At 46.6% G+C, this 15,971-nt stretch overlaps 5 protein-coding genes across 5 annotated transcripts; 3 read left to right on the top strand and 2 right to left on the bottom strand.

Moving 5' to 3' along the window:
* Positions 1-73: 73 nt before the first annotated feature.
* N7529_006124 (dihydrodipicolinate synthase family protein) lies at positions 74-1,012 on the bottom strand (the record flags this gene model as incomplete). The annotated part of the gene is made up of 1 exon (XM_057241651.1): positions 74-1,012. The coding sequence occupies one exon, from the start codon at positions 1,010-1,012 to the stop codon at positions 74-76; it is 939 nt and encodes a 312-aa protein (XP_057097010.1).
* Positions 1,013-2,078: 1,066 nt separating this feature from the next.
* On the top strand, positions 2,079-3,910 carry N7529_006125 (acetyltransferase SAS4-like domain-containing protein; the record flags this gene model as incomplete). Its single annotated transcript, XM_057241652.1, has 2 exons — positions 2,079-2,781; positions 2,838-3,910. The coding sequence occupies 2 exons, from the start codon at positions 2,079-2,081 to the stop codon at positions 3,908-3,910; spliced, it is 1,776 nt and encodes a 591-aa protein (XP_057097011.1).
* Positions 3,911-5,084: 1,174 nt separating this feature from the next.
* N7529_006126 (neutral amino acid permease) lies at positions 5,085-6,759 on the top strand (the record flags this gene model as incomplete). The annotated part of the gene is made up of 7 exons (XM_057241653.1): positions 5,085-5,236; positions 5,296-5,309; positions 5,362-5,434; positions 5,491-5,822; positions 5,875-6,230; positions 6,281-6,478; positions 6,532-6,759. 7 exons carry the CDS (start codon positions 5,085-5,087, stop codon positions 6,757-6,759), a joined length of 1,353 nt encoding a protein of 450 aa, XP_057097012.1.
* Positions 6,760-8,419: 1,660 nt separating this feature from the next.
* On the bottom strand, positions 8,420-10,314 carry N7529_006127 (uncharacterized protein; the record flags this gene model as incomplete). The annotated part of the gene is made up of 5 exons (XM_057241654.1): positions 8,420-8,899; positions 8,958-9,176; positions 9,648-9,732; positions 9,794-10,019; positions 10,074-10,314. The coding sequence occupies 5 exons, from the start codon at positions 10,312-10,314 to the stop codon at positions 8,420-8,422; spliced, it is 1,251 nt and encodes a 416-aa protein (XP_057097013.1).
* A 2,610-nt stretch (positions 10,315-12,924) lies between these two features.
* N7529_006128 (uncharacterized protein) lies at positions 12,925-13,522 on the top strand (the record flags this gene model as incomplete). Its single annotated transcript, XM_057241655.1, has 2 exons — positions 12,925-12,997; positions 13,044-13,522. The coding sequence occupies 2 exons, from the start codon at positions 12,925-12,927 to the stop codon at positions 13,520-13,522; spliced, it is 552 nt and encodes a 183-aa protein (XP_057097014.1).
* Between the last annotated feature and the right edge of the window lie 2,449 nt (positions 13,523-15,971).

Raw genomic sequence — 15,971 nt, forward strand, 5'->3', positions numbered from 1 at the left:
GGACTGGCAATGTGACCCTTTTACCGAAGCGATGGAACATTTGAAAGCAACAATTTATATCATTTAATACATTTCAAGCCTCAAGCGATTTCTCCAATTCCATTCCCTCTCGGAACTCCTCCTGAATGGCCGCCGCCTCCTTAACCGAGGGAACAACACACGGCCGTCGAGGCAGACCACCATATCCACGATAAGTCTGCAAGCCACTCTTGACAGCAATGAAGCCACCGTGAATAGCAGCCCAGTCCGCTCGAGCAACAATCCCTTGTAACCTCTGCGCCTCAGCCACCTTCCCAGCCCGATAAAGCTCCATAACCCGCACACAAGATCTAGGAATCATATTGGCAACACCACCGATGATACCTGCACCACCAGCAACCAGAGTCTGAAGAGTAAAATCGGCCGATCCTCCAAAAGTGAGGAATTCAGGTTTCCCCGCCGCAATACGAGCCAATTTACCCGTATTGCCGCACGTGAGCTTACAACCAATGATATTAGGGTGTTCAGCCAGCACAAGAATATCATCAGAACTAAGATCCAACCCTGATTGCACAGCGGGGAAATTATAAATAAGGACCGGAACAGGTGACGCATCTGCCACAGCCCGGAAATGCGCGTGCAGAGACTCGGTGCTCATCAGCGCCTTGTAGTAGCTGGGTGGGAGAATGAGAACGGCGTCTGCGCCTGCTGCTCCGGAGTCGTTGCAGAGTTGGATGGTTTCGCGGGTGGAGGCGGCGCCGCAGCCTGCGATTACGGGCATATTGGGATAGCCGGCGGCATCGACGGCGCGGCGGGTTGCAGCTGTTATGGATTTGCGCTCTTCACGGTCTAGGTGGACGGCTTCGCCATTGCTGCCTTGGGTTACTAGGCCTGTGACGCCGCTGCGGGCGAGATAAGCGGCGTGTCTTTCGACTGTTTCGAGATCGACTTCTTCGTCTGGTTTGAAGAAGGCTACGGTTGGTACGTAGACTCCGTGGGGGAGGGGATTGCGTTTGGTTCCGGTTGCGGTCATTTTGATTATGTCTTGTCGAGGTTAATTGAGATGAATGTATATCTCTAGGGGTATTACTTACGAAGTTTGAAAGTGAGCGGAAGCTGTATTATAGGGAATAAGGGTTCAGCTAAATAACCAATACTACCTGATGATCGTCCTCGTCAACCCCCACGTCCCCCACTATATTAACCGTTCATATTCTGGTCTATCTGTCGTCAAGAACCCCGCGTGGGAGTTTACTGACTTCGGTGGAGGTAGCGAATTCAACTCTAAACCCCCCCACGCTCTATGCGGGGTTTGACTCGGAATTGACTTATATCCCCAAGTTGCCAATGTTGCCAATGTTGCATTGGATCCATGCGTTTCTTTGCTCAACAGGGATTATCCTGGATTCTCATATAAAATCCTGAGAGATCTCCGGCTTTGTGTTAGGTATTGTGCTACAATCTGAAAACTGCTCGCTTTGGATCTCCTATCCAGGCTATGCAGTTATACACCTGTAGATATAGACCTACAGCTATACTACCCTCTTAAGTTCGAACATAAGCAGAAAATACCTACACTCAGACATACTCATACACCTCGGCTTAGTTCAATCCCCTCATATTTCGGCCTCGATGGAATTTCCGACGTTGGATTGCCGTGACAGTCCCCCACATATTGTCCGTGGGGGTCCGACGCATGTCATTTTCCGATAAATTATATTAGGTAGACATAGGTGCAAGAGATGAAATTCCTCTGAAGTATTTATTATCCCAGTTGAAAGTATTCCCAATGTGTATTGTGGCAAGTTCGAGGAAATTCAAGAATATATAGGAGATCAAGAATGAATGCGAATAGTCTCAATCAATACCGAATCAATGACAAATTGATTAATACACATATAGATAAATATAACAAAAACATTCAAAGAGCAATTTCATGAATAGAATCAGCAAAAGAACGAAACCAATTAGTTAACTGACGATGTAAGTGGTCTCCTCCGCCAAGAATCGTCTCTCATCCCCATTTCCGCAACGACCTCCATATCCCTGCAGAACAAGTCCAAGATCAACAATGCCCACTTGAACCTGCTACTCAAACAATGGCCCTCCTGTCGCGGCCCTCTCTCCGTGGCTCTGTGCGACGGGCCCCCGAAGAACCCACCGACGCACCAGCACCAAAGAAGCAACGCATGGAGAGCCCTTCCGACCGTCGCAAAAGCTCTCCAGACTGTCTAGACACTACAACGGTGGAAGAACCCGTCAAACGTTCCCTGAAACCCCAATCGCGATCGCGAACTCGCCGTCGCGCCTCCTCCTCTTCCATTGACGTCGCCTCACCCGCGGGGCAATTGGCGACACCGACGACCAGAACAAATGGAACTGCAAACGGGATCAAGACTACTCGCGCACGTCGCGACCCTACTACGCCCTCCTCCAATTTCTTTGACATTCAAGAGTCGCCCGACCCGCTAGACACGATCTCTCCTGCACCTTCGGTCGCTTCGAAGCAGCGCACCGTCACACCTGCAATTGCGGATGATGTTAACCCCCTTGGTTCGCCGGTGCCGCGCACAACCCGTCGCACCGATAATCGCAGGGAGGTGAACTCCGAAGGCGCATTGGATGCGACTGTGACCCCAGCACCGTCGGATCACAAAGACGCGACTGATGAACAGACCGAGGAGAAGAGGTCTGAACGACGGTCGCTTCGCTCAACTGACACCGGGTTGCGGTGCAAGAGCGAATTGGCACAGTATTTCCATAATTACGAACAGATCATTAGCCTGGAGGATCCAGAACCAGGTAAGTAACTCTAGGGCGTACCCCGACCATGTAAAAGCACATCTAACACCGTACAGAGTTCCTCGCAGCCAAAACAACTCTCACGATCATTGACGACCTATCCCAACCCATCCCAATACCCAAACCAGACCCTACGCCATTCGGAAATCCTCTATTAAACCTGTATGGCTGCACGAAGCTCTCCCTCCCTCCTCTCCCAACCCCAGACCCAAACACAACACCCGCAGACCCCCTCAACGAAGCGACGTATTTCCGTGCGCACCGCAAATTTGAGCGTCAAGAGAAGCAACTGCGCAACATCGAGCGCAACCGTGCTCAGCACGAACAACAAGTCCTAGAACGACTCCTGGACGAGCTCCGCGGCCATGACTGGCTACGCGTAATGGGCCTGCCCAGCGTCCACGAAACAGAAAAGAAACTATATGAACCAAAGCGGGAAATCCTAGTGCAGGAACTCGTCACTCTAGTGAACAAATTCCAAGCCTGGAAGGACGAGGAACGACGAAGGAAACTAGAAAAAGAGAAAGAGAAACCAGACGAAGCAGATGCAGGTTTACGAAAACGATCCCGCCTGGACGATGATAGTTCGCCTGCTCCGGCTGATTTGCAAAGCACCCCTGATCCAAATGACGTTGATGCATTGGCAGCGCGACAATTGCATCAGGAGGCTAGGTCAGCAGGGGCTGCGAAATCGAAGAACCGCAAGTCTACTTCGAAGACGGTCTCGACCGAAGAGGAATCGAAATCAAGTCCCAAGCGCAAGAAAGTAAACCCTACACAACCCCCAGCTCCGGCGCCCACCCCTACCCCGGCTTCAGCTTCAGCTCCAGCTCCAGCCCCAGCTCCAACAAAAAATCTCAAACAAGCATCCCTCTCCCTCTTCTGGGCCCCTGCTCCACGCGAAGGGCCGTTCACATCATTCTTTCGCCAGCGACATGTGCGGGACGCAGCGATTGCCGCGACGAAAGGGATTCGACGCGGTGGATCTAGATCTGCTCTTGCGTTTGGCCATCCGGTTCCCGAGGTTGATGAGGGGGATTTTGAGGTGCCCGGGGAGATTTTGACGGAGGAGGCTATTTTGCAGTCGCAGAGGAAGAGGCGGCGATTGAGGAGGAAGAGTTTGGGGTGAGGCTGAGCATCGATTGTTGAGACTTCGGCTGGGAACTGTCGCATTTCTGTTTTTTTTTATGTATGATAGCATCGTGGCATGGCGTTTATTGCGCATTTCGGACTGACAAGTCCTGGCGCTGGCGTTATTTATGAGGGTTGAGACCTTGTACAAATACGTTTCTTTGCGATTTGTATGAATAGATATTATTTTTAATGGCTGGTTCATTCTATGTTGTATGGTGGATAGTTAGTTGGTAGAAGCCAAAGAAGGTCAAAATCAGTTTGATATCTACGAGTTGGAGTGATATCAACTCCAGTCCACTATGCTAAATGGTAGAGACCTCGTTGAACAAAGAAATTGTATGTAGCTTGTAGTTTGTAGCGAATTACAATGCAATCTACGTCCAACTCTTGTGAGAAGAAAAGTGAACTAAGTCTCACGTTTGGTCTGTGTTGTAGCATAAAACGAACGGGCCAAACATCCGAGCAGAAATGAATAATAAATAGAATATAAGCAAGTCTAAAGCCAAGGATGCAACGCACCAAAGTCCAACGGCCGGAGCTCATACTCAACTCCGACCCGATCAGCCTCCGAACGGCTTCCACCTAGAGCTCATTAGCCGCAAAGACAATACAAAGCAAGTCCCTGCAAGATATGTCAGAAACAGGCTAGACTAGTTGAATTAAGCTTAGATTTTGCCCTAAAATCTGCAGGGATCAGCGAGCATCCGCACTCACCCATCATTACATACTACATAGCAGTAGTACTTGAATGCAGTCCTAGATCTTTAGAACTTAAGAACATACCTATAGAGAGATCTATAGAGCAGGCCGGCATCGGAGCGAAGTTTTCACACCTCTCCAGTTTTTCAGCGTCAAATTGATGTATTGGGCCCAGCAGCTAGAGCCTTTTTCAGATTTTTATTACGTCGCGCCCAGATGATTCGTCGTCTCGGTCCGCGACTCGGGGGTCCACATCTGTTTTAGGTGGCGGATTTCTTATTTCTTCAAGACTATTTGACTCAGGCGTTTTTTTTTTATGTTGGTCTTTTTTTTGATTGGAATTGCTTTTGATCTTTAAGAATATCTACTTAGTGAAGATTTCACGCGTGTTCTGCTTTTTGTGGACTGGAGTTTGATTTTCGACGTCATCTCGAGATCTACTATAGACCCTTTCGATATCCGGCTTCACTATGAGCTCATCACCTGCTCTGGAGAGGAAGAGCTTCGATGTCACTCCTGATTTGAATGATCCGGAAAAGTCTCTCGATATTCCCCAATATAGACAAGATGCTTTTGGTGACGAGGAGTTTGCCGAAGTCAAATACAAGGTGTTGAAGTGGTGGTATGTTTTCATAGCTCGATAGCTTGCTATAGCTCTGTGACTAATGTTTGGTGTTTTAGGCAATGCGGTTTGTGTATGTGATTACTGATACATATCCAACTCGACCCAATCTAACATTCTATCAGTGATGGTTGCCGAAACAGTATCATTGGGTGTGCTCTCTCTGCCCGCTGCCGTGGCAGGTCTGGGACTTGTGCCGTATGTACAACGTATGATTTAACGAGACACAGGAACGAAAAGCTAATTTCTGATAGTGCCATTCTCGTTCTGATCTTCCTGGGCTCTCTGGCCACTTATACCGGCTACGTAATCGGACAGATGAAGTGGAAATACCCTCACATCTCAACAATGGCAGATGCCGGCGAAGTTATCGGCGGAAAATGGGGTCGGGAATTTATCGGCGGTGCTCAAATTATCTTCTTCGTCTTCATCATGTCCAGTCATCTTTTGACCTTCACGGTGGCCATGAACACCATCACAAACCACGGAACTTGCTCCATTGTCTTCGGAATCGTCGGCATGGTCATCTCATTCATTCTCTCGCTGCCTCGTACATTGGTCAAGATGTCCTGGCTATCCCTTGTTTGTACGTCTCCCCATTCCATGGCAATATGACAATTCCATTCTAACATGAACAGCATTCGGAAGTATCATGACTGCAGTTTTGATCGTCATGATCGGTGTCGGTATCACGAAACCCGGCGATGATGTTGTCGCGGTCTACCACACAGACTTGTACCACGGCTTCTCCGCTGTCTGCAACATCGTCTTTGCATTTTGCGGCCACGCCGCTTTCTTTGGCCTGATGGCTGAATTGAAGAACCCCAAGGACTTCACCAAGTCCCTCTGCTTGCTGCAGGGTATTGATATGGCGCTTTACATCATTGCTGCTCTGGTGATTTACCGTTATGCCGGAAGCGATGTCACCTCACCTGCTCTGGGGTCTGCTTCCCCCATAGTCGCCAAGGTTGCGTACGGCATTGCCTTGCCTACTGTGAGTTCTGCATGTGGATTCTGATGAGCCTCAAACTAATCTCCGTTTAGATCGTAATTGCCGGTGTCATCAATGGCCATGTCGCATTCAAGTATGTCTACCTGCGCATCTTCCAAGGCACCGACCGCATGCACAAGCGCGACTGGGTTGCCTGGGGCTCCTGGGTCGGCATTGCCTTCACCATGTGGGTGCTTGCGTGGATCGTCTCCGCTGCCATTCCGGTGTTCAGCAACCTTCTGAGTTTAATTGTATGTTTCCCAATTTTTGCGACTGTGTTTTAATCCACTAACGCCATGTCTAGACCGCCCTGTTCGCTAGTTGGTTCACCTACGGCCTGAGTGGCATTTTCTGGCTGTTTATGAACAAGGGACTGTGGTTCTCTTCACCGAAGAAGATCGCACTCACTGCCCTGAACTTTACGATTATCGCTATCGGCGCAGCTCTGTGTGGTCTCGGTCTCTGGGTCTCTGGAAAAGCCATCCATGATAACCCCAGTAGTGCGAGCTTTTCCTGCGCTAACAATGCTTAAGTGCATAAAATCTTTTAAAAAAGTTTCTGCTGGCATGCATAAAAATGGTATAGAAGGATTACGGCGTTCGACTTTGCATCTTGGGCATTTGTTCTAATATTATTGACCCCCGAGCTACGACTTGGGCTGGCATTTTGGGCTTGCATACTTGTTACTAGCATATATAGACTGCAGCGCAGCTGTTGGAGATAGACATGTATAATTTTAATATTGTCCTAAACAAAAGTGGAACCATCAGTAACTACCTAATGGTACTGCCTGAAGCTATACACAATTACCTTTCTTTACTCTGGCTAATAATCCCTGAATTGATACAATTTATCCGGGTTGTCACCCGTAGACACCCCTCTCTAACATGTACCCATGACAGCCGATCTCTTCCTCGAATCAAATCAGTGACAATTCAACCCGCTCAACAACATTTTGGTCTCCTCTGCCTATTTGAATATGCCACTGCGCTTGACTGAACAAACACAATTGTACCTGGCCGCGGGCTTTCAGTACACAGCTACTAGCTCGCGGGAATCTATTCACCTTAGTCTCGAGTCTCAGTTTCCTTGGAAGATACAAAGCCTGGGCCAAGATGCTCTACTACAAGTGTTGAAATACGGAGTAGTAACAAGATCGACGGTTCAATTTCTTCAATATGATTTTGTCAAGCATCAGATAAGCCAATGTAATATGAGGTTGTACCACTGTTTGCATTTGACAAGATGAGTAAATCAGCCCTCCTAGTTGCACAACGAATCAATTTTGTACATGCTGTGAGATTGCCTAGCGTTGATCGCTTGTGAGGCGGGTGAGTGTGAAGAGTTAGCATAACCGAGGATGTGTATTACTCAGGCCACACAGGTGCTCTGTAGATCCGAGTGCCATGTTGGCAAATCCTTGTCTCTGTACTGTTTGAAAAAGTCTGCGTTTCAAGATTGACTCGTGCCTTAGCCAACCCCATTCGTATTGATTGACGAGATGAGGATATATTATGGGTCCATGATGAAGTCGTATTCATGACGCAGAGCCGGCATCTAAACCTATCAGCAAACCGATTGTCAGCGGGATTGCCCTTATGATGAATCGAATATGGTAAGTAAAAAAATCAAAACAAAAATGGTTTGATGCTATGCCCATCAGGCAAAAGGGTGAAAATTGTCTCATGGCCCCGAGAGGCTCTGAAGTAGCAAATACGTTTAATGCAAACATCACGCGGGCATAGCAACATAGGAACAGGCGGTGCAAAGGCAGCTCAGAACAGAAAGCGTACCTTGATGAGCTTGTCCCAGCCAGATGAGACGACGACTGGGGTTGTGGCGGAGGTTAATCAGAACGAAGCGCGACGTGTCTAGTGATCGGTCAGTATCACAGCCGAACATGGATTCATAAAATGAAGTGTTTGGAATAGCCTCAGAGAGAAGATTAAGGTCGGCAATGCCTCACACATCCGCAGATGGTATGGCTTTCCGGCTAAGGATGATATACGATGTGTATTCATCATAAACAGGCAGGTGTTTTGAAAAACGGGATTACTCACAGCTTCAGTGTTTTGGTAGATGTGGAGAGTGTAGTCGACATTGCTCACCCTGCATAGGATTGGGAGATGTGACTATGTGGCCACTCGGTGAATCTGGGAAGTACTTTCCATGCTGCGCATATCGGAACTTGATCAGTCGTCGTAGGAGATGATTCTACGACCTTGATATGGTGCGCGCGACACTGGGGGCTTCTTTGCCGGTGGTGGATGAGAGCTGTTGTCCCCATAGTCCAGCGGCTCTTGGGTTGTATCATCATCATGGTTTTTGGATTCCCGTAGCGATTTCAACCGCTTCTGATCACCAGTTGGGCTGGGTTGACCATCTAAAGGTCGCTTCTCAACCACATCATCATGATTACCATCTGACTCATTTTTCGCAGGTAAACGCATCCGAGCCTCGTAATCGGAATTCTCCAGCTCGAGTTGCTTTTTGCGCAACAGGGAATGGATCTCACTGTGTCTGAACATCTCGATCTGTTCATCTGTAAGTGTGCGCTTCACCCCGTCAGGGTAGTATCCAAGGTCTTCGTCTGCTATCGGGTCATTTTCTTGGATGCACGGAGTTTGATGTTGACCAGGGAAGTGCTTGCGTTGGAAGGCTTGGAGATCTTCCTACATAAGCAGAAATCATTAGAAGTGATACCAAGAAAAGTGGTTTAAAATAACTCACCAGAGTTACATTGGGAACCTGCATCGTAGACAGGCGAGGAAAGGAGAGAAGAAGACAAGAAGAGAAAAGAGAAAGAACAAAGTTGTTAGCGGGAAGACGCGGTCGCGTTGGTAATATTTCGGTAATTACAATACAGGCAGAGTACATGTATGCTCGTGTCAAGATGCCAAAAACTGTGAGGGCAAGAACATAATCCTTATGAAATTTCTCCAACTTCACCTAGAAATTCATGTAACTTCATGCTATTCCCCAAGAGCACTGCGGTGAGAGATTATAAGCTTGTAGTCCTGCTATGTCCTGCCTAAGCTCCTTAAACATCCCATGAGAAGAAAGCATGTTAGTAAGTGACTGGAAAGATCAGCCCAAGCTGCTATCCAACGGTATACTTGTAACATTGTTTCCAACCTTCGCCTTAACACTATCAAATCCGATTTGCAGTTCTCTTAAACCCCGCAAATCAATCCCGGTAACTTGCCTATGGTGTCTGGCACTAGGCTCTGACAGAGTCCAAGCCAGTGAGATGTGAAAATACCCAGAGAAATCATCTGTGGGTACATCATCCTTCCGATGATTGGACGATGCACGGGTCGGTTGGCCTTGGGACCGAGAGCCTGCATAGAGAGGCGGCTGGTCGAAGAGACGAAGAGAATCATTGGACAGCCTGAGTAGGCGATTTAGATGATCTTGTACCGGCCTTTGAACACTAAAGACAAGGAACCAGCGTGTCTTTTCATAATTTGACACCCAGTAGAGGGTATTGGGCCGTACTTGGAACCTATTCGAGGATTTAGACAATATTTCATTTCAAAGTCGACACAATAAAGCCCAAGACATACGGTGGAATATGGGAGCCGACGATAGAATCCTGCAGCTTTTCAATGAACAAAGCACGTTGCTCGGTGCGAAGGACCACCGGCCGAGACAAGCTGATATGAAGCGGTAGCTGAGCACCAAGATCACTATGCAAGAGACTGTGGACGCTAGACGAGTTTTCATCAAGTGAAGTCTCACACTGAACAATTAAACTCGTAAGGAGGGACAACTCTTCTTTGCCTGGATACCCTGTCAAGGTCAGCTGCTGATAGGAGTGAAGAAATTCGAAACTTCGTCACTCACATTCGAGGTAGAGATGCGTTGGCCAGTTTCCTTCAACGTGGGGGATTACGCGTTTTCTGCCACCATGGAGCGTAGGATCATCTTGGATGCTCACACGTGTTGTTGAAGCATAGAGGTCGTGAAACGCTGCAGGAAGGGGGGGCAGCGATGGCCCTGGATTGTTATGGCGGGGTTTCTTGGTCGGAGGAGAAGATCTAGACTCTGAATCGGACTCCGAGTCAGAATATTGTACTAGGGGCATTTCATTGAGTCTGTTGAAATTGTTGTTGTGGTGGAGGTCTGGTTTTCTTGGATCCCGAGAACGTTGAAGTCAACGTCCAATCACCGTTCAAACGCATCTATAAATCATATTTGAGCCATTTTCCCGTCTTTCTCCTTGCTATTTTTTTTTCTCCTTGTATATTTGACTTTAATAGAAGCTTCTCTTTTCTTGTCCTCGATGCCTTGTTACACCAGCTGTGTGCCAGGCCATAGTCAGAGCTTCAGGCGCGTAGTGGGATCGACATCTAGCCCGCAATTAAGCATGGTGCCAGCTAGGGCTGGTCGGGTGTAATATCTGGGTTGTACTGCCGCTAAGTATTACTTCAATAAACCCACATCTACCTCTGAGCAACGGAACACAGAAAAGGTCCAATCTCTTTTATTCAGCTTCAGCCAGTTTTCTTTTGGTCCGTATACCTAGTCCTAAGCGGAAGCAGAAGGACCATGCAAGTGTTGCACAATGCCTTCCCACTTTACTGGAAACTATTGCGTAAGTACTATGCATGTGGCTTGATAATTTTTATACCAGAAGTTGCCACATGTTCTTGAATTGGCATCCTTGTCCATTGCAATCTTTTTTAAAGTGAATACTTAGTTCAGTAGAGGGTATAACTCACATAAAAGTATATATCCTTGTCGTTGATGCTTATTGTTGAACAGAGCTTGCTTTCATGTCTTCAGCCTTTGTGCCTCTATTCTCACCCTGCCGGTGGTGGGAAAACTGGGAGCCAGAGCTAATGAGATATCTGCCGAAAGCACTCGCGGGGAACCCATGACCCAGGAACCTTCAGTGATTGGCAGCATCCAAGCAGACTTTCATCTACTCGCGAGAAACCGTCTAGCAGTGCCAGAATACTGAAATGGTATGTGTGTACCAGAATGCATTCAAACCCCTCTATGGTTTGCAGATTGATGAACAGTATGTTAGAATATAGACATTAAGCCCAGCTTGCATGACCTGTGGAATTCATGAAAGTACATAGCCATTAAATCCTATTGTATTGTGGGATGATACCTTTCTTAATCATAGATTCAAAACGGAAGGAGCTTTGCTACTGTGTGCAGCGTGTGTAGCTTGCCTTGTGTTCTGGTTAACACAAGTGTCAATACGTTGGCCATTTCTGAATTTTACGACATGAATGCTCAATGATACTAATGCTAGCTTGATGTGCCATAACACAAGCGGCAGATTTTGCTTTCAGACGAACGCAATAAGAAGAAACACTTTCCAAGAGGGTCAAGCGATTCATTCTGCAAACTAAGGTATTTAGATATCAAAGCGTTCAAGGGTCCACCACTTCAGACTCTATAAAATAAGAATTGAGAATTATAAAGGCATTGGTTAATCCATTGTAATGCAGTTATTTAAAAATGACTGTCCTATTAAACCAAACTGTGACATCACTAAATCTACAACTCTGGTGCTTAGGCACATTTGTCGCTTTCATATTCACATTATGCTAACGAGGAGCAATGAATCTGCTGAGTAAAACCAAGCCGAGATATCTCTTTCCTCTTCTGAGCTTTGCGCTTGCTGCAGTCGCGAACCCTGTGCTGAGTGATTTGATAATCTGAGATTTGTAGGATAGTTTCGGATTCAAGACATGTTGCCATCAGATCCAGAGCTTGTTGGCCGCGACGAGAATACAGCTGCTACTGCTGAAAAATCTGACAGTAGAGGTCCTGGTCGTGTTGGTGGCGGATGGGGTGGATGGGGTGAATCGGTCTAGTCTACTCGTTTTGTCCTTTTGACACCCTCCCCAAATTGGATTTCAAGACCAGGTAACTAGGCTGGGAAAAAGGCCTGGATAATCAAGTGCATTTTTGTTGTTATGATCGCTGCACACTGCACTGTCTGATATACAGATTATTCTGATTTGAGATTTTTGAGAGTTATGTCTCAACTTGAATGCTCTTATTTCTCAACCAAACGGCTACCATCGTACAATTTAGCTAAATTTGCAGAGATGAACAGCAGACTGATGAAGAGTATATTTTCTTTACATACCGAGCCTCCGGAAGCGATCAGGTACCCACGAGCACCTCTAGAACAAATAGTTCCTTTACTTTGCAACAATACTGCCTCCTCTATGTGTATCCAACTTCATCTCCGGCTCTATTGTCCTTTTTCAAATTCATTATCCAAACATATACCTAATTCCAAGACATACCTGACGAGATGTATTAGCCCATTCTGATCGTGGCAACGCTTCGAAAACATCGAGAAAATGCGGAATAAAAACAAGTAGCACGGCATATATCAACCCCAGAAGCTACAATGAAGAGTCCAATTAAACCTGGTCAGATTTTAATCTCAACGGCCGGACAATATAATTATCTGCAGAAGTCAATAAGGCGTAGATCAATCGGATTCAGCGGAGCAACCTGATTGATATTTGCCGATCAATATCCAGCCGTATCAAAAGGAGCAGAACACAATTTAAGATATAAACTCGAGGTCGAGTCCTCCGATTTCCTTTTCAACTCACTACCAAAACAAGTGCTCACCACAGTCAGTCCAGTGAGCTTTCACCAAGCCATTTATATCACTCAATCTAATTGGCAAGAAATACCAGTTTGGTCCCCGAAGATGAAGCCCAACGTTCTTGTTGCAATTCTCAGTGTGGCCCTGAGCGTCACTGCGGCCCCTACTCCATTGAATCGTACGTGAAATTCCCCCATCTGGCCAACTGAATGAGGTTTAATTAGGGCCATGGTCATTAGAGCTAGCAGCCCGCAAAGTTGACCTTGATGATGCTCCTACCCCTCCAACCCCTCCCACTCCGCCCACCCCCTCTGGGCCTGTTTATGGAGGTCCCTACCGTGGTCCCGTCGGAATTCCAACTCCTCCCACCCCTCCTACCCCTCCCACTCCGCCAACCCCCTCGGGACCTGTCAATGAAGGTCCCTACCGTGGTCCCGCTGGAAATCCAACTCCTCCCACCCCTCCCACCCCTCCCACTCCGCCAACCCCCTCGGGACCTGTCAATGAAGGTCCCTACCGTGGTCCCGCTGGAAATCCAACTCCTCCAACTCCTCCTACACCTCCTACACCTCCTACCCCACCGACTCCTTCTAGCACAGTTAATGGTCCATTCTATGGTCCAGTTTACGGTAGCGGCGGCGGCCAGCCTGTTCCTCCTACTCCACCAACTCCCCCCACTCCCCCCTCCCCTTCTTCCTACTAGGAAGGCATGAAGGTTTGCAGGTGCGACACTAACTCATGCTGATAATGTGGACTTTATGAAGTAAAACCATGGTGATAATTATGGGGAATTAGTTCTTCATTTGGCTGCAGCAGTTGATTCCTGAAATGTCGACCCTCGTTTAAGTTGTACTGCAGTATAACTCTTCAGCAATCAAGGTTTCGGCTGTAATTTCAGCCTTACTACAATAAGGTCCAATCTCTTATATTCCCATTTTGAAGATCAAGTCTAGGCTCTCCTCTTAGCGCGAAAAACGCAGATTGGACTACACGATGAACGACTCATACAACACCCGGAGTAGGCAAAATGACAACCTACTGAAAGTTCCAATAAATATATAAAAAAAAATCACATCTCATCAATTAAGACATTGCCAAAGCATTGTATAAACAGAGGTAAACTTATGAATTGTGTAAACTGAGAACTGGGGAAATAAGAGAGGCGACCTTGAGAAAGAAGCCTGATTACCTACCCGAAATCGATATTGACTACCAGAATAGTAACAGGTGCCTGAATGATATACAAAGCTTTGGGGGCCGACAGATGAGGCTCGCTCATGAGTCACGAACTCATCGTTCTTGGCATCTGGGGGCCAACAACATTTAACACAGGAAGCACTTTGCCATTCCTCCAATCCCCAAGGAATTGCTAGAATGCCTCGCAGAGCTCGTTTTTACGTTCCGCCTGAAATGGTTGAGATTATTGCAGAGTATCTTGCCTTCGATCATCCCCCCCTCTCTTGAATCTCGCTAGGGCCAATAGATCCTGCTATGTTTGTTGCCGCGGATTTTCCAACTCAATATTTTTCCATGATATCAAAGTCACAATAGGCGTGAGGCACAGAATAAAGGATTCTGTCAATTGCATGATTGAACAAGTCTCAGCCGCAAATAGCTTTTGCGAAGTACGTCGGATTTTTATTGTCCACACCCCCGAGCGGCTGTACGAAGTTTTCAACGGTGTACAATTATGGTGCAGGAACAAGTTTTGCCTAGTTGGGGGCGTGAGGTGCAAAGCTTTCCCTTGGCCACAGACTCAAATTCGCCATGTTAAGCTCACTTTTGTAATTCATTCTCGACTATAAATTTACCTTTAGTTTCCTCTGGTATGATCGTATATCACTAATATAGTACGAGGTATAATAATTACTTTGTGTACGAGAATTATTGGACAATACCACCATTGACCGTGCGACTGTCTGACAATAACCGATTTCATTGCGTCGGGGTTTGGAGCCAATCGGCATTGAAGGACTCTTATGTTTTTGCATTGACTAATTTGAAACCTAGGCGCACATAGTATTGCCAACATATAACTACGAGGATTTCTAACACTGGAAAAGTCCTGTACCAATCGCACGTTTCAGTCCCTCAAAATTAATTGCTAGGCTACTATAGTAATCAATCAAATAAGCTTGGCCTCTGGCGATAATAGGTATAGTAAACAGGATGATTGATTGAGGACAGTCACTAAATTAAAATAAATGACACCGAAGTATTACTCACTTTTCTGATTGTGCCTGTCACCGCCATTTATAGATCTGTCCTTTCGTCTTCCAGTGAACGTAGTCAGTAATCAATAAAAAACCAATCAGCACCTACCCGAAATACGATGTCGGAGCACTGACTATTGCCTGTGAATTAGCTACCTAGTACCTATCTCAGAATGCTGTACGCATGATCCCCCTTGCTCGTTGGACCTGTCCGGATCTAAATTTATGCTCTGTTGTAGAATCATTTTACCCACTGTTGTGGCTGCTTGAAAAGAAAGTTTCTAGTCACTGTTATTGATTATAGCGTGCATATGCATTGATGCCTTGGTGCCTTGGGAGGATGGGAGCAGCAGGTGCGATTAGTAGAAGAACTAGTTATTGATTGTTGAGTTGGTGTTGTAATGGATCACTAGTCAATTTTCTTGTGAGCTTACCAATGAAACTTGAGATTCTAACCACATGGCAAGGGCATGGGGGTTTACCCAATTGACAAACCGACCAAACATCCCAACTGTGAAGTCAGCTTCATAGTGCCGCAGGGCTATATTTGAGACATCCGATTCAGAATCAATAAATGTGGCACAATTGAGAAGAGAGGAAACAAAAATAGTAGGATGCAGTATGAAGCGGTGAGAAAGTCCTTTTTCAATCAATGCTAGATGCATATTGAGTTCAATAGTTCACTCAATAAACCAAGTAAGGAGTTCCGATTCACGATCTAGACTACGCCAGGTTTAGTTTAGAAGCTATGGCCGCACTTAGTGAAATCGTCGGCTGCTACCCCCTAGCGGATAAGCTTAAATTATGAGCGAGTCATCGGCCGGGAGGGCCGGGAATAATTATCCGGTGAGAATTTTGGGATCAAATTCATACATACAGTATAACGAGTAGAGTTTTATTTTTTGTCTTCACTTGTAGGTAGTATGACGACAGAACAAT

Source organism: Penicillium soppii, assembly GCF_028829465.1.
Source record: "Penicillium soppii strain IBT 18220 chromosome Unknown utg000005l, whole genome shotgun sequence".
In the NCBI taxonomy this organism is placed as follows: Eukaryota; Fungi; Ascomycota; class Eurotiomycetes; order Eurotiales; family Aspergillaceae; genus Penicillium; species Penicillium soppii.